The sequence below is a fragment of the Caretta caretta genome, chromosome 4 (assembly GCF_965140235.1).
Source record: "Caretta caretta isolate rCarCar2 chromosome 4, rCarCar1.hap1, whole genome shotgun sequence".
Lineage (NCBI taxonomy): Eukaryota > Metazoa > Chordata > Testudines > Cheloniidae > Caretta > Caretta caretta.
Window position 1 is genome coordinate 122251440 of NC_134209.1, and position 25504 is coordinate 122276943.

Sequence of the window (25504 nt, forward strand, 5' to 3'; positions counted from 1 at the left end):
ATGTCTATAGGCACTTTTACAAAAGGACCTCAAAGCTCTTTGCAATCATTAATTAATCAATTCTCCCAGCATCCCTGTAAAGTAGGTAACATAATACTTCTCTGACTAGTGCCTAAACAAGTTGTGGAGGGGTACTAGTGCTGCCAAAGGTACTGCTGTCTGTTGGGTAAAATACAAAACCAAAGCCTTGATCATTTATCGTCAGTGAAGGTCCCATATAGCACTATTTGCGGAAGTAAGGAGGGTAATCCTGGAGTCCTGAATACATTCCAACTCAGTTAATTACAGTGGACCTAAATTTCACCTGCAGATTCAGTTGGTTACTTAATCTTCTTTTATCTAATCTATATGTACATATTCTTATACCGTGCCCATCATCAGAGAATAAGATCACCTGACAAATTTATTAAAAGGAACAAACATTTCCTGCCCTAAGTTATTATGTAGTGTTCTGCTTAACAGCTGCTGTCATCAGAGGTATCTGCATTTTGTTGGTAAATTAACATATAGGGATATAGGTTCATTGAATATGCGATAGACATTTAAGTAGGATGTAATGATTTGAGTTGGAGTTTGACCAAGATGCCTTTATTTTTACATGAAGTGCAATGTGGGGCCAGTAGTGACCATGAGGGATTGGGGGGAACTTGGTTTTACATCCCAGCCACAAGACAGTACTGTCCACCACAGCACAGTGCTCTCAAACATGCTTCTTGGGCACTGGCTTAGTACTGAGTGACTGTCTCCTCCTGAATTTCCAGCACCATTTGCACGCTGGCTTTTCCTTGTATTGGGGCATTAACGTGTTGCTTGAAAGACCCTTTTATTTTTAACTAAAATAAGAAAGTTTCTGCTGCTGCCACTAGTCTACAACGACGCCTAGCCGCGTGGGAAATCTGTGTAGGAGCGCAAAGGCAATCCACCGAAGGGAGGGAAATGATCGAGAATGCACATTCCGCCTGCGTTATACAAGGACTCTGTTGCACAGCGCTGTCTCAGCAGCATTTGATAGATCCATCCATGGTGTGCAACCGGGCGTCCTTATTTAAACCACCGTTGCCGGCACAGAGTGCCCCAGGCAAGCAACAGCAGGGTTTGTTGTTTGGTGTGCCTTGCACCAATGATTACAAGGGGGTGGAGAAGCCCAGAGTTTTATTTGAAGCTTTAAATAGGGACACAGGGAGACTGGGGCGCAGGATTTAAAACAGCTTAGAGACAAAAAGAAAAGGAGTACTTGTGGCACCTTAGAGACTCGCCAATTTATTTGAGCATGAGCTTTGGTGAACTACAGCTCACTTCATCGGATGCATACTGTGGAAAGTGTAGAAGATCTTATTATATACACGGAGACCATGAAACAATACCTCCTCCCACCCCGCTCTCCTGCTGGTAATAGCCTATCTAAAGTGATCACTCTCCTTAAAATGTGTATGATAATCAAGTTGGGCCATTTCCAGCACAAATCTGGAAATGGCCCAACTGGATTATCATACACATTGTAAGGAGAGTGATCACTTTAGATAAGCTATTACCAGCAGGAGAGTGGGGTGGGGGGAGGTATTTTTTCATGCTTTGTATGTATATAAAAAGATCTTCTACACTTTCCACAGTATGCATCCGATGAAGTGAGCTGTAGCTCACCAAAGCTCATGCTCAAATAAATTGGTTAGTCTCTAAGGTGCCACAAGTACTCCTTTTCTTTTTGCGAATACAGACTAACACGGTTGCTACTCTGAAACCTAGCTTAAAGACAGGTTACACCTTACAATTTATGCCTTTTTTATGCCTGGAACTTAAACCGAAGGCCCCCCGCCGCAGGGCCACCTTGTACTGAGCCCTGTCCCGTGGGAATTGGTGCAGCGTCCTGACCCGCGCAGCTTCTCAGCCAGCCTAGGTGGCGGTGGCGAGCGCGGAAGCGGGAAGCGAAGGGGGCCCCTCTGCCTCTGGTCCGGCGGCCCGGCAGGGAGGCGGAGCTGCTGGGCTGGGCGGGCTCCGGAACCCGTGGCAGCCGCAAGCTCAGAAGGCGAGAGGGAGCCGGGCGGGCGGCGGCCGGAGCATGGCAGCGGCGGCGGAGGCGCACAGGGTGCTGGTGTACGGAGGCAGAGGGGCCCTGGGAGCCAAATGCGTGCAGTATTTCAGAGCCAAGCACTGGGTAACCACCGGCAGAGCGGGCTGGGCACTTGGTGCCATTGCTGTATGGCTTGGGGTGTGTTCTGGGAGCAGCTGCCTGGGGAGGAAGCGCTCTCCAGTGTATCGCAGCCCTGCACCGCTCTGCGTTGCTTCGGCCCAGCGGCCAGGGCTCTCCCCCGTGCAGTGACCTGTGAATCGCAGAGCTCCGGAAACTGACGAGCCCGTGTAAATCTCGCCCAGACTCAGAGCGAACTCCTCTCTCTCCTGCCAGAGAAAGAGATTTTCAGCCCTTCCTGGCAGCAGCTAATCCCCAAAGAGGAGGAAGGCTTCCTCCCCGCGAAGGAGTAAAGCTCGGCAGCTAGTTTGCAGCTGGCCAATTGCTGCCTTCTTTGCAAATCATCCAGTGCATTGGTTTTTCACCCCAGCTGTGAAGTGGGCAAAGTACAGACTTTGTTATTAGAGAATAATTATCATGGTAGCCACTGCCTGGCTCCTTAAATACTTTTAAAAAATGTAGTTATTTACTGATAAATGATCCATTTAAAAATTAAAACTCTCTTTGTTGTCCTTGTCTGTTGTTATCAGTGGGTTGCCAGCATTGACCTAGCAGAAAATGAAGAAGCTAATGCCAATGTTGTTGTGAAAATGACGGACTCCTTCACTGAGCAAGCAGATCAGGTGACTTATTCATTTTCCTTTAAGTGTTATAATAAAGCTTGTGGTATCAAGCTCTGGGGCAGCTGCTTTGCATTAGGAAGGTGCTTGGGCAGTTCTTTCAAGTGTTGAGAAAAGCACTGGGTCTCTAAATGTCTTTGGGACTGGAGTATGAAATCCTATCTAGAATAGAATATAGAATAGACTGCCTTGCTTTGTTTCTTATAAGCTGTTTCCCCGTGGCCGCACAGTTAGGTCATCTTCAGCCTAATACCTGGCTTCCCAATGGTTCAGGCTATCATCAGTGTATTCATATTTAAAGAAAACAGAGTTCTCATTTACTGTTGGGATTACATGGAGCCTATGTATATGTATTATTACATTCAGAGAGCCCAGGGACACCCTCCTTTTATTAAAACCATATTTATCTTTAAAATCTGTATCTGGGTAACAACAAACTATGTAGACTCCCTACTCGGGCACAAGAACAAATCCGCACAGACATACCCCTGGAACCCCGATCTGGGGTATTCTGTATGCTACCCAAGATCCATAAACCTGGAAATCCTGGACGCCCCATCATCTCAGGCATTGGCACCCTAACAGCAGGATTGTCTGGCTATGTAGACTCCCTCCTGTAGGCTAGTAGTTCTCAAACTCTTGTACTGGCGACCCCTTTCACACAGCAAGCCTCTGAGTGTGACCCCCCTCCCCATAAATTAAAAACACATTTTAAAAATATTTAACAGTTAGAAATGCCAGAGGCAAAACGGTATTTGGGGTGGAGGCTGACCGCTCGCAATCCTCCATGTAATAACCTTGCAACCCCCTGAGGGGTCCTGACCTCCAATTTGAGAACCTCTGCTGTAGACAGAATCTGAAAGAATTTTACAAATCTGTTATTTTTTATAAGTTTCACAGAGATAAAGTTCAGTGCTAATATACATATGAAGCCCTACACTTGGGAGAGGAAACAAAAATAGGGTAGGCTAAAAGTATAAACTCTCCAACTTTAAGCTTATAAGCAAGGTTGTAAAGTATACTCCCAAGCTTTAGGGTTAGGCAGAAACTTTACCAACAGCGAGGCTAGTCCATTATCAGATTTCTTTCTTGCACCTTCGTTCTGTGTTTCTGAACAGTACAGTACAAACGGAAGGACTATTGCCTGAAAAGCAGTGTCCCAAGAGAAACTCAAAGTGTTAGTAGGTAGTAAACTAAGGGCCTGATCCCTGAAACCCTGCAAGCCTCACTCATACGTTAGTTCCATTGACATCACCTAGCACTTGGTTGTCGTTTAATCTGTTTTCAGTATTCAGCATTGTTGTTTTGCTTCCAGTGGGTAAAATCATAAACTCTAATTTTGAATAGCTGCTTACATCACCATGTTTGCAACATAATTTAAAAAATTACAATTTAAAGGCTGGGTATTTATATCTTCTTCAATGCAGTATTTTCAGAATGACTATAACTTCTTTGTTATCTATTTAAGGTGACAGCAGATGTTGGAAAACTTCTGGGTGAACAGAAGGTGGATGCTATCCTATGTGTAGCTGGAGGATGGGCAGGTGGCAGTGCAAAAGCTAAATGTAAGCTCTTTGTTAGTAGCATACTTACAAACACATTAATGCAATGGGAAGAAAAAGTCATGGTAAGAGGTAGACTAAAATCTCTCCTTTACTGTGATCACACAGAAAGGGAGCTAATAGCTCCACCCAAATCAATGGGAGCTGGAACACCTCTAAGTGCCTTTCATAGCCTTTTCTATTTGATGGTTTCATGTGATTAATAATCATACCTTGTTCTAATGTAGCATTTTTCATCAGCACATCTCAAAGTGCTTTACAGATGAGATCAGTATCCTTAGCCCCATTTTACAGATGGGGAAACTGAGGCATAAAGAGGTTAAAGTGACTTGCCCAAGGTCACTGGCTGATCCTGGAATAAACCCCAAGTCTCCTGAGTCCCAGTCTAGTGCTCTATCTACAAGGCCACACTACCTTCCAGAGTCTTCAGTGCTGGTGTATTGTGGCACTATACTGTCGCATCCTGACAGGTTTTTATGTAGTGCCTAAAATAGCATTTTTAAATGGATGCAGGTCTTCAAGTTTAACATTTAAAATGGCTTTTTACTGAGCTCCTAACATTTCATAATAGCCAGAATGGAATTTTTCTAACCTAGGTTAGGGTACCCAAAATTATTAGCCTTGTTTCTGGTCTGGAGTATATAAAGCAGCCGGTGGACCCTCCCCTCCTCACCCCATACAAACATACAAGGCAAAGGTGTTTCTTATTTTTAAAGACAACATAGGAAGATGATATTCACTACTGTTTCATAAAAAAGAAAATATTTGTATGTGTCTGTTATAATCCAACACAATGCAGTCAAACAGTTTAACTGCTGTATATGAGATAACACATAGTACTATCAGTTTAAGTTATTGACAGTCAGGATGGGAAACGTCTTGGGATGGGTGGTCATCCTGTCTACTTCATGCCATTAATATGTGTGTGTGTGAGTTTTAGTTTTTATGGAAATAAACATCTTAAATGCTAAAGATATAGGTATTCAATATTATTATTTGCTTAATCTTAATTTTTCTTCCTCTGTCCCCCAATAATATGTTGCTAAAACTAATGATTGCTGAATTGATTTTAAAATTCTATTTTCATTTGAATTGACTAGCTGTAATACAACAACTCTTCTTTTTTTTTTTTTTTTTAATTGAAACTGCATGCAGGCCAGTCCTTTAGAAGTCTTGAGATTCTGAGCCTGTCTAGGCAGCAGTCGTACAGTCCAGACCGCCTGTAGGCAGATGGAGCCCCTGTTTGAACAATAGTCTGATGAACAAAAGATGTGTTTCCCACCAATTCCTTTATGCCTTGGAGTTTTCCATCCACTAGGTCCAGTCTTGCATAGCTTATGAGATCTAACAAGACCAAAGCCCCTGGGAAAAAATGGTTGTGGTCCAGCAGTTACAGTGTTGTTTTCCATGAAATTTCAGGGAGTAAGCAAGCAGCGGTTGAAATAAAAGCCTAGGTTTTACATAATACTACAGAGCACTATCCAAAGATCACCACTGCAGACATAAAATATTTTAGAGCAGTCTTTGAGATCACAGAAAAGAAAAAGCATATAGAGCATTTGGTTTTCTCAGGTGGTCACCCATCCAAGAACTAAGCAGACTTAAACCTATAGTTTATGGAAAACAGCGTGACTTTATTTTATACAGCTTCTCTCATACAAACTCTAACTGGACTATAGAGTTAAATAATACAGTTACAGAGTTAAAAGAATAAAGAGTGAGACCTTAAGAACGATAGGCAAGGAGAAGAGTTGTTTATCCTGCAGATGAAAAGATCATTCTAGAAGGTAAGAGCTGCAGAAGAGAAGGCTCTCTCACCGTCACAGGTGAGACTATGCAAAGGGACAGAGAGAGGAAGCTGATGCAAGATAAACACAAGAGGAGGAAGTAAAGAGAGCGACAGGGTCTTTGACACTGATGAAAGCAAAGTCAATGGGAGTTTTAGAAATGAGGGGAGTTTTGAACAGGGTCCAGAAATCAAAGGTGAGCCAATGGAACTGGCTGAGGTTAGGGGATATGGTCACACTTGTTGTAATGAGAAGTCAAGTAACAGTATTGTGCACGTGCTGTTGAGCAGGAACTTGAGGAAGCCAAAGAGAATGGAGATACAATTGGCAAGGCGAGAGGCACTGAAGGCATTGATGAGGATTGCAGCAGAAGTGGGATATATGAAGTGGCGTAAGGCAGATTTGCATGCTGCTGTTTTAGTCTGTATGGTGGAGCACAAGCTAGAACTAGAAGACTTTTGCTTTCTAGGTAATTGACCCAACTATTTTGTTTTTCAGCTTTATACAAAAATTCTGACCTTATGTGGAAACAGAGTGTTTGGACGTCAACTATTTCCAGTCACTTAGCCACAAAACATCTGAAAGAAGGAGGCTTATTGACTCTGACTGGAGCAAAAGCTGCTTTGGCTGGAACTCCAGGTAACCAGCAAAATGTGGTGTTTGCTTTGACATCAACAATAATTGTTTTAATTATTCCTATTTGAGAAACAACAGTTTTACTCCCTTAACATTTCTTCCCATATTATACATATGGTAAACTGCTGTTTGAATCCCTTGAGGAAAGTTGTAACTTTGCAGTTGGCAATCCAAAACCCATAGCAAGTATAGTGTAAGAAAGAAAGAAAGAAAATCTGTTGCTTAAATACTAGATGTCTGGCTTTGGTGAAATCTTTTTTAGTATACCAAGCAGTCAGAAGTGCTTGGGAAATAATGAAGAACAACACATTAAAAATTTTAGGTTTAACATTGTAAACCCTTAGAGAAGGTTAAACTCCATATTTGCTTTCCTGGAAGGCAGGGTTCTTAGGTAACTAATTTTTTTTAAAGTTAGTGATGACTCAGTTGTTTTTATTGAACATGGTCATCCTGCTTGTGTTCTGAATCCAGTTCACCTTGCTTCAGACATAGATAAGCTTGATGACCTTCAGCCTCTGTCTCCATTAGTTGTTTAGTATAGACTTTGTGACATATACCTTGTGATCTTTGATCTCATTCCAGTTTTTCTTGCTCTTTATAGAGAAGAAAGTCTGAAAGCAATTTAAAAAACACAGGTACTAGGGGACTGTGGGCGTGAAGGGTGACGACAGAGAGGTTAACATCCATTAAAGTCTGTAAGATTTATCTGAGATTCAAATGAAGTAACTTCCATTTAGTCTCTTATATTAGTGTTACTTTGCTCTGTTAGATATCTGCAACAATATTCTGATGTGACATAAGAAACTTTAAAAGTTAAAATGATGGAATGGGTTGTAAAGATAAGGGGTAGTGCTTCAAAGCTATGTCTGAAAACCGAGCTAAAGGAATTAACTGTTACCATTATGTTCTAAGAAAGTATACTGTGTTTTGTAATTAATGATTTGGCCTCTATATTTGCATGTTTAAAGCGGCATCTAACGTAGTCTGAAGATAAAATTGTTATTACTGAGTGAAAAGGTTGTTTTGTTTCCTTTTTGCAACAGACTGACCATGTACTGTTACAAATGCAAATAGGTGAACTCTTTGGAATAATTCCGTGACATTTTGTTAGGGAAGAGAATCAATTTAATTTGCTTTCATGTTTTGAGCAGGATGGTTTCAATCATTGTGGATTTTTAGGACAAGCAGTGCTGTGGGAAAACACATGAACCTTATTAAATGTGAGGAGGAATTGGGAAAGACATTTGCACGAGTTGAGCAACAATTATCTTCTGACATTTTAGGCTTGTTATTATTCATAATTATGGAAGTCTAGCTATTCTTGTTTTTCAGTAGACTCTGGAAACAATTTTCCTATTTAAGTACCATAACTTTATTGGCAATCGCCTACAGCAAACTGGAAAGAAAAAATAAATAGAAGAAGTAGAAGGGGCTCAGGGATGGATGGCAAAGATTGAAAGATTGGGACTATTTGGTTTACAAAGGAGACAAATAAGAAGGGATATAAGGGATACAAACAACAAATAGTAAAGAGAAGGTAAATTGTCCACTTCTATTTAGGCTTTCTCTTAATACACAAAAAAAGGAACATTTAGAGAAACTGTAGGGCAACACATTTAATATTGATCAAAGGAAATACTACTTTGCACAATGCATAACTAGCCCGTGGAACTCATTATCGCAAGATCTCATTGAGTGCAAGAATTCAGTAAAATTCCAAATAAAGTAACAGGCATTTATAGGGATAGTGAAAACATATCCAGTTACATTAGATAGTATAAGGCATTTGTTTTTGGAGAGAGAAACTCTCATGCTTCAGAACCTAATTCAGCTAGTAACTAATAAGGGTTAGGAAGAAAACTGCCCATAAGGGAAGTTATTTAATGACTTTCCACTGTGGGGTTTCTTGCAACTTCTGTGGTTGAGGTCTGTGTCAGACATGCCAGTACACAAGACGAGGTGGACCACTGGACTTATCTAATATGGCTGTATGTATTTACCCCTGATTCTGCTAACATTTAAGCACTTGTTTACTGTTAAGTATGTGAATAGTTTCATTAAAGTCAGTAGGACTACTTGTCCTTAAAGTTAAGTACATGCATCAGTGTTTGCAAGATTATGGCCATAGATATATCTACAGCGGGGTAAAAAAAATTTTGGCTAAAAAGGCTGATTTGATGATTTTTAAAATTCGTGTAGATTTCACTCAAGTATTCATTTAGAAAAACAAAACAAAAAAAACTGAAAAAATGAAAACATTTCATTACAACATTTCCTAAACAGAATGTTTTGATTTTTGGAGGGTTTGAAACAGCTTTTTTCAAAACTCTCTTTAATTTTTTGTTTTAAACATTCAAAACATTTTAAATGGTCAAAATTGAAACAAAATGTTTTATTGAACCTGAAACAATTTTTTTTCCAACTTTTTAAAATCGTCAATGAACTGAAAAATCTGTTTTCTCAGCTCTAGATATATCTTCTCCGGGTGTCTTTTTAAAGGCAAGTGCTATAACACTGTGTTCAGATCTCATGGCACACAATCTGTGAGACCAACTAAGCGAATCTTAATTTTTAAAAATATTTTTTTAAATTCCGTGTTTCTAGATAAATTGAGCTCTGTGATAGCAACGCAATTCCTTTGTCACGGGTAAGTTCTTCTAAAAACGTGTATACATTTGTGCAATGTGCTATAAGACTGATTCTGTTCCAAGATTGCTGCAAGTGAATATAAACCTTCCTTTCATTAAATAACATAGAAACTTTCACTGTCTCCTTTTTACACAACTATTGTCAGTGAGATAACTTTTTGTAATCTGTTTTATTTCTAATTGTTAGGGATGGTTGGGTATGGCATGGCAAAAGGAGCAGTACATCAGCTTTGTCAGAGTCTAGCTGGTGCGAACAGTGGCTTGCCATCTAGGTCTGCTGCTCTTGCTGTTCTACCGTAAGTGGTTGCATAGTTACCTGTGCTATTGCATTGTTTAATTTTAAAGTATGGCTGTAACTGAGTGACACATGGATGTGCTTCTTTTCTAAGGCCCCATCTACACTACAGAAGTAACAGTTTAAACGCGGTTGTGGTTTCTCAAAGGAGGGACCATCCGTCTTCAGTAGTCTCTAGAGCATACCTAGCATGTTATAGGCATTACCATCAACAATAAATAACTTTTTTTCTTTCCTGTGCAGACAGAAGGAATCATTGTTACAACAATGTTAGAAAACCATGATTTAACCTTGACAGATGGTTAAACCATATTTAAATATGGTTATTTTGTAGTGTAGATAGGAGTCTAAAAGTGACACATTAGACATGAAACTGTTTAAAATATGTTTTTTTATTTGAAAATTTATGTGAAAAAAGAAAATAGTGGAATGTTTTATTTAGCTGAAAGTGCTTTTGAATGTTTGCATTCACTATTCCTTAATTTTGGTTTGGGCAAAGCCGATGTCTATCAAACTTTACTTCTGAATACCAAGTGGTGTTTAGATGAGGAAAATATGTCTTGCCAAACTTTTACCTTTTTGAGATTCTTTCCCATAGAAATGTAGCTTCTATTGTAGTGCATAATATTATATATCCTCTTGGTAGAGTGACTTGGGCAGCAAAAGTAATTGTCCCTTGAAGACTTGTGAATACAAAAGGTTTAGTTCCTCTTTTCCCTGCTACAAACCTACTAACATTTATTATAAGTTGGCTGCCTGCATTGGCAGAGGGGTGAATGAATTGGCTGGCCTAATAGATATAGAAAAGATCTAACTTCTGTGATTCCCTTTGATAACCTAGTTAAGGATTTGAGTATTTCCTTTCCAGGCTTGTGTGAAACATAGTCTTTGAAGATTGTCAGTGCTCAGAAGTACTGGAGAGGGGCTTAAAAATGCTGTCTGAACTCATTTAATTGCATCTCACCCTCTTCTTTACAAACCTCTCCACCTGCATTTCTTTTTGGACAGGGAATGACAACATACAGGATAGTTGAATAATTAACACCTGGCCCTGCAGAGTACCACCAACAGTCAGATACCAAGTTCACACTGGTCTCCTGGCTACTGGCCATTCCAAACTTGCATAGATGCCTTGAAAGGTTTTGGTATTGTATAAAGTTTGAAGAGAGTAACAGTTAAGGGTGGGATTTTCAGCAACGTATAAGTGACTTCGGCATTTTTGAAGATCCTACCTTACAAATATCATCATATTTAATTATATAGATTTAAAAACTTAAGACTGATGATTACGTGCTGTTAGAGACATACAGCTTTCAAGAGAAATCCATCTAACGTTTGGATTTCAGTGCCCTGTTCTGCAAGTTCAGCATACACTAGAGCAAAGGACGGAAGAGCAGACCGCTCTTATCAGAAGCATGATGTACAAATGAAAGGCTTATCTCTCTCAATTGCAGGGTTACCTTGGATACACCAGTGAACAGGAAATCAATGCCTGACGCAGATTTCAGCTCCTGGACACCCCTAGAATTCCTTGCTGAGTGAGTACATGCACAATGACTAAACAATTCCTAGCTCTCCTTTTAAAACAGCTGGGTTTTTTTTTGCATCTTCCCTTCTTAAAAATAGGCAGTCTTGTCACTCAGATTTGGATGTTTCCGTGCACCCCCATTTTCTGTACCTTGAAGTTAGGTTAAGCTTATAGGGCCAAATCCTCAGCTGGTGAAAATTGGCATAACTCCATTGACCTAAGTGGCCCTGCATTAATTTACACCAGCCCTGAGTGTTTTTAAAGTTAGCAAGCCTTTTAAAGCATGCGGACAATTAAGTTAAATCACAAACAGCTGTGTCAGACATAAGCAGTCTGGTTTAAAGGTGAACTGTAAAGAGAAAGGTGTTTATGCCCTTTACTGCTCATTTTATATTGTCTTAAGGTAGATGTAGTTCCCCCTCCTTCTGTGTGCCCACTTCCTCTCCCCAGAAGTGCTATTGTCTGCTTATTTCTTGAGTAATATCACTCAATCAAGTCCTCACTGGCTAGATCTGTGGAGGGTCAGACCCAAATGAAGCTGCAAGATGAGCTGCGGATCTCTTTGCTCCATACTGAGGGGTAGAGGCTCAGCCTCTTCTCCTTTGCTCGGCCGAGGGTAGAGCTCTGCAGCTCATTGGTGCTGGCTTTGTGGCATTATTCAGAACAGGCCCTTCAAAGATCTTGCCAGAGAGAGGGAAGTGAAGGCATGATATTGGATTTTCTTTCTGTTTAAACAGCAACATTTTTTTGGGGGGGGGGAGAGAAGAGTGGAAACCGATCCAACTTCGTACATCATAAAGGGCACTGAAAAAAACTCTCTAGTTTTGTAGTTTTTGTTTTCCCTTTAAACCTGCGGAAGCCAGGGCACTTGGAATTGAGGCTGAAGCTGTGTCCTTCACAGCATGTCTGTTTTGACTCTGGATTTCCTTACCTTTTGGAGTGCTTTCGTTGGGCCTTCCGTTCAGGGATGGTTTTAGGCAGAGGAGGCCTAGGCAGCTGTTTGAATTGCCTTATTTAAAGGGCCACTGCCAACTTGACATATAGTTAGTTTAAAAAAAAAAAAAAAAAGTACTTTCAGTTATTTACCCACACTCCTGAGACCGTTTGGCGAAATGCTGTGGTTTTACAAACATGTTCCTAATTTTAAGGGCTGTTTTTAAATTTTTTTTCCTCTTGTGAGAGAGGCTCACAAACAGGGGAACTGATTCTACATGTGAGACTGACTGCACAGAGTGATGCATAAAGTAAATAAATCGGGGGGGAGGGGGGAGGAGAGGAATAAACTATAAGCTGTTCCACTAGATTAATTTTAGCCATAGTGGGTAAAACAAGCCCCTCCCCCCACCCCTCCTTTTTTAAAAGAGTTAAACCAGTGCCATCAACTTAAAATCTTAAGTTGAAATTTTTATGAGTCAGTAATGATCACACTCTGTAAAAGCTCCATCACACTTCCTGGTAGAAGCAAAGACTATTTCCCTGTATTGTTAACCCCACATACTCAAAAATCATGAGCCCGGCCCCCCCAAATCATGAGATTATCTTGAAAATCATGCTTCCTTTAATTTGCCTTCTGGTTGCTGAGCCTGTAGAGTGCTAAAGATTTACTTCCTTAATGAAAGCTGAGATTCTCCCATAATCACTTGCCTGCAGGAGCTAGGGCTTTAAGAAAAACACCAAATATTGTGAGAGCTGGAGACAGTGCCTTCCTCTTGAGAATCCCCACAAGAATTCTCATACCATCTAGTAATCACATTCTGGGGCTTAGTGTGCCCCAGAATTCATTGCATCAGATTGCATGACCATTCAAAATGGCTACTGGGGAGTGCAGAGCATGAGGATAGAGTATGGACCCTGAAGAATGCCTTGCATTCTCTGGATGAAATTGGACTCCTCCCTTCCTCCTCAAGCAGCTAACACAAGGCCTCTACACCTCTTCCAATCTTCAAAATAGAGTTTAAATTGAGCGTAGGCAATGTGGTGGCCCACTGCTGATGGGTGAATTCATCCCTGTGAGACTTCAAGTCCCACTGCTCCCCTCACAGCCCTGAAGAACCATTTCCACAATTGTGCAGTTCAGTGGTGTGATGATGGGAGAGAGTGGTTGAAGGGGTAGGCTGCCTAGGGAAGGAAAAAAGCTGAAAGAAAAGAGCACTAGACAAGGGAAAGAGCATGAGACCGAGAAGGATAGGGATGGGATAGGAAGGGAGGACATTGGAGGTGAAGGAAAGAGAGGAGGGAATTGGGAAAGACTCAGAGGATGATAATAGGGGGAAAATAATGGACAGAGAAGGGAGAAGAGAACAAATATATGAGAAAGGGAAAGAAAAAAACAAATCACAGCTTTGAAGTATATTAACTTTATTTTAGCCATAATCTTCAGTGGAAGGTTGCCTCTGAAGGAAAAAACAGTTCTCTACGGGGATGCCAACAATATTTTTTGTTTTGGACCCCAATGTTCCTAGTCACCTTGATGACATCAGTTTCAGTAAATTTCTGTTGGATTATCTTTTATCTTTAAAATGTTTTTTTCTAAGAAATTGAAATATTTTGCAAACTTTAGGAGCAGAATCGAGGTACAGTTACCTTCCACCCAAAGTTAACGTTTATTATTTATTATGTGTTTTTAAGACTGAATTTTCAGAGGTGCTGCACGCACTCTGAAAATCATGGTGATAGAGCCCAACAGGACAATAGGTGCTTTGTATACAGATGAGAGACAGTTCTTTGCCCTGAAGAACTTACATTCTAGGCCCCGATCATGCCATCAGATCTCTGCGGGTGGATCCCTGTTCCTGAGCAGAACATTATTGATTTTTTGGGGCTCCATGTGAGTGTAAGGATCTGTCCTCGTGGAGACAATTATAAAGGATCCACACATAAAAAGACAACATACGGAGAAGGAAGTGGATATGGCAGGCTGACTCTATTTTTTTTTTTTTTTTTTTTTTACACCTCTTGCCTATTCACACTTATCATATTCTCATATTTTTTAACAGAACCTTTTATGACTGGATCATAGGGAAGAACAGACCAAACTCAGGCAGCCTAATCCAGGTGGTAACCACAGGAGGGAAGACAGAACTAGCTGCCGCACATCTTTGAGACTGATCAGTGTGATTGTGAAAACACAGCAAATGAGAAGGTTGTAACATTCTAGTCAAGTTTGGGTGGTCTTCTGTATCCAGTGATTCTATTATCTTGTTTGTGAAACAAGATGTTGACTAATGTTTCTCTGTTCTTAGATGCAAGCTATGTTCCTTTACCAAAAGGTATCCATTGTCTTCTCTATATATCAAGGCTGTAGATTTTAAAATCTTAAAAGTCCTAATCTTGAGCATTCTCTAGGGGGTTACCTCTATTCTTTAAAATTAGGCAAACAGTGGTGGCTATGTATCAGAAATTGTGCTTAATGATGTGATGTACCTACATTTATAACTGTCAAGTTCTGTCTCAATTGTCTTTTGTGCAACTGTTTTTGTCCATTTCAGCAATATCGTTGTCTTCTAATATCCTAACTCTAGGTTTTTTTTGTTGGACAAGATATAAAATAAAATCACTGCAGCCCTACGAAAAGCCCAAACCTGCTACCCCTTTTCCTGTGAGTATTCTATACCAATTCAAGTTGTTCCATTGGAGCCAATGGGACTGAATAAAGGTTACTTGCACAAGATGGGGTTGCAAGATTAGAGCCCTTAAATTGCCTTAAAGCTTTCAAAAGGGCTGTCAGCCCAACAATTATTGTGGGGTGTTTTCTGTCCCAAATAATTGATTTACGATATAATAAATGTGTCTTGTGTAACTCCTGTTGGGTCTTTACTATCTGAAGGAGCAAAAGTGCCCTAAGAAAATATAAATAGAACACACAGACTATTGTTAGACTATAGAGGATTTTGGGCTAAATAAATATGTATTGTTTTATTTATTGGGTTGGTTACTTCTTTATAATCTAAATTTGTGGTGTAAGAGATTTGTACAGTGCTTCCAAAACAACTCTTAGCTCCCCACTTGAGATTATTGTGTACAGACAACAGGAATACTTTAAGGTCTCATGTTTTCTTTCTTATAGTGGAGTTATGGAAATGTTATAAATGGTTTCTTACTATAGAAAAGTAAGGAGAATCTAGCTTGGACTTGCCTTATCTCCTTTGTATCTGTTGTCTACTATCCAAAAACTCTCATTTGGAAATGAGATTTGAGTCAAGTAGAGGTCTCCGTGTTCATGTTCAGCACCCCCTGTCTGACACAGGACTGGGGCTGGACTTACAGCACCGCTCAAATTCATAGGTTTGGGCTAAGGTATACTGGCAGGGGTTCTCCAGAGTGAGAAGATGGCTGGAAGTGTGGAAGTGTGGCTGGAAGATGGCTGGAAGTGTTGTCAACATCAGCTGATATTCTTTGAGACATTTTGCTTAGTGCACACATTAAAGAAGGCAGTATTTTGCCCACCCGCTTTCTCCGAGTAGTGTGGCACTGTGATCTCCTCATTGTTCCATTGCCTGAACCAAACCTCATGAGTTTGCTAGAGTTCTAAGGAGAAAACACCTTTCTCTTGGGGTTTTATGATATTTCTGATTCTCCTGCTATTTAGAACCTGGACTGGAACAAATGTAAAATGATGAGGGTAGAGAAGATGGGGGCCCAAACTGAACTGCAGATATAAATAGCCCTGAACTTTTGAAATTCACATGAGGGTCTGAACTTCGCAGCTAGCTTTACCTCTAAAATGAGCTAATCCAAAACTAGTTTAGAATCTCTCTCTGCTTCTACCACATGCAGATTTGGATCTGAACTGCATAATTGGGCCCAATTCTTCATTATTTTTTTTTAAACTAATTCAATTAAATGTGGTCAGAATTTTTTTCCAAAAATGTCATTTGAGGACAGATCACGAGGCAAAGTAGCAACAAAAATAACTGCAAAGGATTATGTTAGAGAATATAAACTGGGAGAGCTACATGAGGAGATGTACTGTACAGCCTGTAATATTTCCCTGGACTACCATTTAGAAAGCCCTGTGCACAAAAAAGGAAATTGAAAAGGAAGCAACAGAACAGGGCTGAAAAGAATATGAAGAACTCTAAATATTGGAAAGATAATTAAGACTAAGAAAATCATGGGCTGCGATTTTGTTGTGGAAATTGCAACTTTCAGCATTCACTGCAACATTGCCACAAATTTTGAGGGAATTAAAAAAATTGATACTTTTCATTGGTTAAAAGTATGATATTTTGCACCTATAGAAAACTGATGCACTTAGTCATGGTAAATTTGATTGATTTTCCAGAGAATTTTATATAATAGAATCACTATCAAATATAATTGTATCAATTTCTGAATCATTTATGAATTGCAACTCTTAGTCAAGCCAAAATTATGCAGTGAGATCTTTTGTGGAAATAATCCACTTGTGTTTAGTGGGCTCAAGAATTTATAGCAGAATAACAGAGGTGAAGGGAATATGCTTTACTGCTCCCACCTCTTTTTCTCTCCCTCCCTGTGTCAGCCAGCCAGAGTGCAGCAGCTAGAGACTGTCTGTGTGGGAGGGAGATGTTTCATTCTAATCCTTGTGGTGTTCGACTGATATCTGAAAAATGTTGCAGAAGTCAATAGCGAATGTCACTTGTGACTTGGATGCCTGCCAGACACACTTATTCCTAGAATTTGACACACCTTATCCTAAGGATTTGCTCTGTAAACAGTGATCTAACAAGGCCAGCCTTTGAACACTAATGGTTTTTTTGTGAGAGAATTACAGAATCTTACAGAAGAATTGTGAGCAATTTTCAAGAATGCCTGTAGAGGGCAGAAACTTGCAGTACATGGGAAAGACCTCCTTTTTACTCCCCTGAATATATGGTTATTTAACAGGTTTTGAAATGCTCTTTTTGGCAGGGAGGATCCTTCAGCTATTTCAGCAAAGGCTGCGGCATGCTCTTTTTTTCTTCCTCTGCTTTGTCGTCCCTAGCTCAAGTTTTCTGGCCTTTCAGGGCACTGTGCAAGACCAGGCTCCCACCACTTACCATGCTCCCCATGAGGCTCCCAGACCCATCCCCCTTCAAGAGTTTCCCACTATTCTCACCCCTTCCATCTTCCTCTTGAAAACAAAATAAAGAAAAGATTGCTGCTACTCCCAGTCCCAGGGTGCCATGGCTGTGGAGGAGGCACCGGAGCGGGGGGTGCCATTGCAGCAATGAGTTGTTGACAGGTTATTATCAGCAGTTGCATTTTCAATGCATGTTCTGTCATCCAGCTTCATCAAGGGCCTAGACATGTCTGGGATGGGAAGAGGAGCATTTAACTTTGACGCTCCTTGTAAGGAGGGCAAGAAGCTGCAGTATGCCTGGGCCCAAGTCAGGGGAAATGGCTTATTTTCAGAAATCAAGAGTTAACAAGAATCCAGAATTTGGGTAGAAGGCAGGTATAGTTATAGCATTTAAATTTGGAGGAGCTGAAATCGGGTTTAACTCTTAAACAAGTGGCCCTAAGTAGTAGATTGGTCCTGCTTCAAGCATGGGGTTGGACTAGATGACCTCCTGAGGTCCCTTCCAACCCTGATATTCTATGAGTTAAAACACTGTGGAGAAAAGCAACTCTATGAGTTAGATAATATCACAACAATGTTACTTAGGGGTGGGAACACAAAGCAGCCAGCCACACAAGTGCTAGTGATACAACTTGAAAGTTGTTGTTCTGAAAATATAAGCTACCCTCCATAATGGTGGTTCTTTTCTTTGTATACTGTATTTCCTTTTAGACACCATTACCATTTTGTTTACATGAGTCATTGTTCAAGAACAACAGCAGAACCAAATACATATATGCAGCCTATGGCCATTACTACAGTGTGGCCTACAGGCTAGAGCACCGGACTAGGACTCAGGGGAACTAGGTTCTATTGCTGATTCTGCCAATGGGCTGCTGAGTGATTGTAGACAAGTAATTTCATCTCTCTATACCTCAGTTTTCCCCTCTGTAAAACAGGGTTAATGATTCTTCTTTTGTACAGCACATTGAGATCTACTGTTGGAAAGCACTATGTACAGACTAGGTATTATTTTTCCACAGATTCAGTATATGTACACACACACTTTTTTAGTCATCAGTTTCTTTTGGGGAAGAGAAATTAAGAGAGTGATGGGCGGCCTCAAATCACATCACTTCAATAATTTTTTCAGTGACAGGTATGTACAGTAGTTGCAGACTGACGGTAATGATTTACCAACAGTTGCCACACAATGGTAATTGAGATACCACTATTATCTTCAGAGTAACAGCCGTGTTAGTCTGTATTCGCAAAAAGAAAAGGAGTACTTGTGGCACCTTAGAGACTAACCAATTTATTTGAGCATGAGCTTTCGTGAGCTACAGCTCACTTCATCGGATGCATACCGTGGAAACTGTAGCAGACTTTATATACACAGAGACCATGAAACAATACCTCCTCCCACCCCACTCTCCTGCTGGTAATAGCTTATCTAAAGTGATCACTCTCCTTACAATGTGTATGATAATCAAGCTGGGCCATTTCCAGCACAAATCCAGGTTTTCTCACCCTCTGCGCCCCCCCCCCCCCCACACACACACACAAACTCACTCTCCTGCTAGTAATAGCCCATCCAAAGTGACCACTCTCTTTACAATGTGTATGAAAATCAAGGTGGGCCATTTCCAGCACAAATCCAGGTTTTTTCAACCCCCCCCCTTCCAAAAACCACACACACAAACTCACTCTCCTGCTGGTAATAGCTTATCCAAAGTGACCACTCTCCTTACAATGTGTATGAAAATCAAGGTGGGCCATTTCCAGCACAAATCCAGGTTTTCTCACCCCCCCCCCCCCCCCCAAAACATACACACACAAACTCACTCTCCTGCTGGTAATAGCTTATCCAAAGTGACCACTCTCCCTACAATGTGCATGATAATCAAGGTGGGCCATTTCCAGCACAAATCCAGGTTTGCTCACCCCCCCACCCCCATACACACACAAACTCACTCTCCTGCTGTTAATAGCTCATCCAAACTGACCACTCTCCTTACAATGTGTATGATAATCAAGGTGGGCCATTTCCAGCATAAATCCAAGTTTAACCAGAACATCTGGGGGAGGGGGGGGGTTGGAAAAAACAAGGGGAAATAGGCTACCTTGCATAATAACTTAGCCACTCCCAGTCTCTATTTAAGCCTAAATTAATAGTATCCAATTTGCAAATGAATTCCAATTCAGCAGTTTCTCGCTGGAGTCTGGATTTGAAGTTTTTTTGTTGTAAGATAGCGACCTTCATGTCTGTAATTGCATGACCAGAGAGATCGAAGTGTTCTCCGACTGGTTTATGAATGTTATAATTCTTGACATCTGATTTGTGTCCATTTATTCTTTTACGTAGAGACTGTCCAGTTTGACCAATGTACATTGCAGAGGGGCATTGCTGGCACATGATGGCATATATCACATTGGTGGATGTGCAGGTGAACAAGCCTCTGATAGTGTGGCTGATGTTATTAGGCCCTGTGATGGTGTCCCCTTAATAGATATGTGGTCACAGTTGGCAACAGGTTTTGTTGCAAGGATAGGTTCCTAGGTTAGTGGTTCTGTTGTGTGGTATGTGGTTGTTGGTGAGTATTTGCTTCAGGTTGGGGGGCTGTCTGTAGGCAAGGACTGGCCTGTCTCCCAAGATTTGTGAGAGTGTTGGGTCATCCTTCAGGATAGGTTGTAGATCCTTAATAATGCGTTGGAGGGGTTTTAGTTGGGGGCTGAAGGTGACCGCTAGTGGCGTTCTGTTATTTTCTTTGTTAGACCTGTCCTGTAGTAGGTGACTTCTGGGCAAACTGGACAGTCTCTACGTAAAAGAATAAATGGACACAAATCAGATGTCAAGAATTATAACATTCATAAACCAGTCGGAGAACACTTCGATCTCTCTGGTCACGCAATTACAGACATGAAGGTTGCTATCTTACAGCAAAAAAACTTCAAATCCAGACTCCAGCGAGAAACTGCTGAATTGAAATTCATTTGCAAATTGGATACTATTAATTTAGGCTTAAATAGAGACTGGGAGTGGCTAAGTCATTATGCAAGGTAGCCTATTTCCCCTTCTTTTTCCTACCCTCCCCCCAGACGTTCTGGTTAAACTTGGATTTATGCTGGAAATGGCCCACCTTGATTATCATACACATTGTAAGGAGAGAGATCACTTTAGATAAGCTATTACCAGCAGGAGAGTGGGGTGGGAGGAGGTATTGTTTCATGGTCTCTGTGTATATAATGTCTTCTGCAGTTTCCACAGTATGCATCCGATGAAGTGAGCTGTAGCTCACGAAAGCTTATGCTCAAATAAATTGGTTAGTTTCTAAGGTGCCACAAGTACTCCTTTTCTTTTCACTATTATCTTGGGGCTTGTCTTCAGGGCCCCATAGTGTAGTATCTCCGATACTATCGTATAGTAAGTGTTAACCTTTTTTTTTTTTTGTTACCTCTAAAGCTTGAATCTAAATGCTTCATGTTTTTTGGAAGGAATCACTCCTCTCTTCACTGCAGAAAGCGAGTCCCTTCCCCACACCTTGCAGTGGCAAAGCTATATTAGCAGCATGTGTGGTCCGTATTAGACCCCTGTAATTCAGATGAGCTAATACAAAAGTTGTCTCTTTCATGTGAGACCATGCACCTGCAACATATGAAAAATATGCTCTCATATTTAAGAGCCACACATCTTTATGACCGGACTAGTCTTATGAACATATTAAAGATACTTGATAGCCAGGCAGAGTACAAATGTCCTTGAATTTCTGTCACTTCAAGATTCTTAAAATGCCAGCTACTTAGCTGTCCAAAATAATAAATGCTGTCCTAGCTAGCAGGGAATAGTTAGGCACAATTAAAATAAGTGCCATTTTGCAGCCAGGTAGAGAAGTGTCACATTTATAGTATCAATGGGTACTCTATGCACGTCTGTTGCAACTGTTCAAAGGGGCAGTCCTCAATCCAGAAACTATCAATGACTAATTTTTCCATAATATATGATAAATATCTTTAATGTGAATAATTTAAGTGAATAGCAAGTTTTGGTTTTTCTACAGCAATAAAATAAATGCTAATGATTTGCAAATTTAGGTCCAAATCCTTCTAACCTTTACTTCTGCAAACCTTTTGTCACCTAAGCAGTTGATATTCAGGTAAGTAATGCCATTAACGAAATGAGGCTACCTACCAGAGTAAGGATTACTTATGTAATGCTAGGAGCCTGGGAATAAACAAGAAGAATTGAAATTGCCCATTTATGATGTTTGTTTAGTTGATACTACTGAAACTTGGCGGGATGATTCCCATGATGTTAAAATCAATGGTTATAACTAGGGCTGTCAATTAATCGCAGTTAACTCATGCGATTAACTCAAAAAAAATTAATCGTGATTAATCACACTGTTAAACAATAGAATACCAATTGAAATGTATTAACTATTTTTGATATTTTTCTACATTTTCAAATATATTGATTTAAATTGCAACACAAAATAAAGTATACAGTGCTCACTTTATATTATTTTTATTACAAATATTTGCACTGTAAAAATGATAAAAGAAATAGTATTTTTCAATTCACCTCATATAAGTACCATAATGCATCTCTTTATTGTGAAAGTGCAATTTATAAATGTAGATTTTTTTTGTTTGTTACATAACTGCACTCAAAAACAAAACAATGTAAAACTTTAGAGCCTAAAATTCCACTCAGTCCTACTACTTGTTCAGCCAGTCGCTAAGGGCTTGGCTAGACTTGTGAATTAGAGCGCATTAAAGCAGCCCCTGGCACCCTACCTCAGTACCCGTCCACAGTGGCAAGGCACATAGAGCGCTCTGACTCCACGGCTAGAGCGCTCCTGGTACTGCACCTCAGCGAGAAGATTAACGCTTGTTGTGCTTTGGCTGAAACTCCCAGGCATCAGCGTGAACAAGGTGTTGCATTACTGCACTCTGATCAGCCTCCAGAAATGTCCCATAATCCCCTTAAGTCAAGTGGCCACTCTTCTAATTGTTTTGGAATCGCTGCAAGAATGCAGATATGCCCTTTGAAAGCTCCCTTATTGACAGCCGGCATGCTTATCTGCTCGGAGACAAAGCAACCATTACTGTGGAATGCTGTGTAAGAGAGAGAGGTGGGGGAGGGGAGTCTGCTGCTGTCTGAACTTACAAGACAGCATGCTGACATGGTCTCAGCCCCCGCAAAACCCACTCCCCCCCCCACATACGCACAATACACTCCCTGTCACACTCCACTCCACTCCCCCCCCCCCCATTTGAAAAGCATGTTGCAGCCACTTGCATGCTGGGATAGCTACCACAATGCACTGCTCTCTGTGGCTGTTTCAAGAGCTGCTAATGTGGCCCCACCAGTGTGCTTGTAGCTGTCAGTGTGGACAGATCGCAGTTCTTTCTCTACTGCGCTCTTTGAAGGCTGGTTTAACTCAAAGCGCTCTACATCTGCAAGTGTAGCCATGCCCTAAGAGAAACAAGTTTGTTCACATTTAGGGGAGATAATGCTACCGGCTTCTTATTTATAATGTCATCTGAAAGTGAGAACAGGTGTTCGCATGGCACTTCTGTAGCCGGCATTGCAAGGTATTTACATGCCAGATATGCTAAACATTTGTAGGCCCCTTCATGTTTCAGCTACCATTCCAGAAGACATGTTTCCGTGCTGAAGACGCTCGTTAAAAAAATAATGGATTAGTTAAATTTGTGACTGAACTCCTTGGGGGAAAATTGTATGTCCCCTGCTCTGTTTTACCTGCATTCTACCATGTATTTCATATTATAGCAGTCTCGGATGATAACCCAGCATGTTATTTGTTTTAAGAACACTTTCACTGAAGATTTGACAAAACGCAAAGAAGGTACTAATGTGAGTGAGATTTCTAAAGATAGCCACAGTACTCAACCCAAGGTTTAAGAATCTGAAGTGCCTTCCAAAATCTGAGAGGGGACAAGGAGTGGCACATGCTTTCAGAAGTCTTAAAAGAGCAACAATCTGATGCAGAAACTACAGAACCCTAACCGTCAAAAAGGAAAATCAACCCTCTGCTGGTGGCATCTGACTCAGATGATGAAAGTGAACATCTGTCAGTCTGCACTTCTTTGGATCGTTATCGAGCAGAATCCGTCATCGCAAAAGGGCCCATTTCACAAAGCTGAAAAGAATTCTGAACCAAATCACTGCAAGGAAGAATTTAATCAGAAAAATATGAATGATAATTGGGAATGTTACAAAAACACTTTACAAGATGTTTATGATACAGAAGCCTATTGGTGGTTCGCTACTCTGTGTCAGCAACTCTTGCGAGGCCTGACATACTCACTTCATCTAACATACTGTTATCATAAAATTATATATGGGAACATGTAATACATAATTGAAAAACTAATAACTCACTGATCATTAATATTCTAGTGTGATGGAGGCATGGCATGTATACAAAGAGTTATGGATAGGTGCTCGAATTATGTTAAATGTGTTTGGCAAGTAGTGCGTAAGTCCAGTCTCCCCTAGACAAAGGAATGGATATTTGCTTGTTGGACTAGCCTGGTTGTCAGGCAGAGATTATGAAGGTACATTTACATACAAGGTAAACAAAGCCATCAAGCTAACAAGGGGAGGAGGTAATGACAACTATCACCACATCAGGACTTTCAAATATAATGGAGGGAGACTTCTCTCTTGCTGGTTCCAGTTGTCCTTGGGCCTCCCAAAATTCTTGGTTTCTCTCTCAATGCTAGTGAACTACTCAGTTCGCCGTTCCCGGCCAATGAGAGCTGTGGGCAGCCATGCCTGTAGATGGTCAATGGAAACAAACTGTCTCACAGTCCGCCAGCAGATTACCCTGACTGGCCACGTGGGGCCCATGGGCTGCAGGTTGCCCACCACTGATCTAAATCATTGAGGAAGATATTGAACAGAACTGGACCCAGAACTGATCTCTGCGGGACCCCACTTGATATGCCCTTCCAGCTTGACTGTGAACTACTGATAACTACTCTCTGGGAATGATTTTCCAACCAGTTATGCACCCACCTTATAGTAGCTCCATCTAGGTTGTATTTCCCTAGTTTGTTTATGAGAAGATCATGTGTGACGTTATCAAAAGCCTTACTAAAGTCAAGATGTACCACATCTATCACTTCTCCCCATCCACAAGGGTTGTTACCCTGTCAAAGAAAGCTCTTAGGTTGGTTTGATGTGATTTGTTCTTGACAAATCCATGCTGACTCTAATGTATCACCTTATTATCTTCTAGGTGTTTGCAAATTGATTGCTTGATTATTTGCTCCATTATCTTTTCAGGTACTGAAGTTAAGATGACAGGTCTGTAATTCCCTGGGTTGTCCTTATTTCCCTTTTTATAGATTGGCACTAGTTTTGCCCTTTTCCAGTCCTCTGGAATCTCTCCTGTCTTCTTGAAGATAATTGCTAATGGCTCAGATATCTCCTCAGTCATCTCCTTCAGTATTCAAGGATGTGGAATACAAGGAATCTTGTCCTCTCTTGCAGTGAAGGAGTTAAGAAGGATGGTTCTGGGGAAAGGCCAAAAACTAACAACACTGGTAGAGGAAAGAGAGAGAAGGGTAAGGATACTATTCACACGTTGTGTGAAAATCATAGACACTCCCTATCATCTATCATCAGGATTGTCCCTAGCTATTCTGGGGCCCTATGCAAACCCCCTGCATGGGGGGGGGGGCAGGCCTTTGCAGGGGAGGGGTGGACTTGGGGGCAGAGGGGGAACCACTCCCCAGCACTCACCGGTGGTGCAGCTGGGGCTGGGTCGCTGCACTTCCCACCACTGGTGAGTGCAAGCCCGGCCTTGCTGCAGTCCTCAGGGGAGTAGGGGCAGGAAGGGGTGGGGGCCAGGGGGAAGAGGCGGGGCAGGGTAGGGATGGCCTTGTCTATCATGAAAACTTTTTAGATTAGGCGATAGCTTAGGAAAGTCCACGTTCTCCCATTCTCCTTCTCTAACAGCTGCTGGAGTGCATTAGTGCTGGTTTGGTTTTCATAAAACCACTGCTGTGTATCACTCCCCATTGCATCTGCACCACCTACTGGAGGACTCGCCTGCTGTGTGTGCCAAGCATGTGGGTTTGATGAATGTAGTATCTACATAATGCGTCCATGGAAGGGGACATTTTGGATCCCATGGAAAAACCTGAAAACTGCATGTTGGACAGGGGAGGAAAAGCAGGGGAGATT

General features: G+C 41.1%; 1 protein-coding gene across 1 annotated transcript; it reads left to right on the forward strand.

The window, feature by feature from the left end:
* The first annotated feature begins 1970 nt into the window (after positions 1-1970).
* Positions 1971-15179, forward strand: QDPR (quinoid dihydropteridine reductase). The gene is made up of 7 exons (XM_048848775.2): positions 1971-2152; positions 2716-2808; positions 4274-4370; positions 6653-6793; positions 9626-9734; positions 11188-11271; positions 14258-15179. The coding sequence occupies exons 1-7, from the start codon at positions 2057-2059 to the stop codon at positions 14361-14363; spliced, it is 726 nt and encodes a 241-aa protein (XP_048704732.2). The 5' UTR covers positions 1971-2056; the 3' UTR covers positions 14364-15179.
* The last annotated feature ends 10325 nt before the right edge of the window (positions 15180-25504 follow it).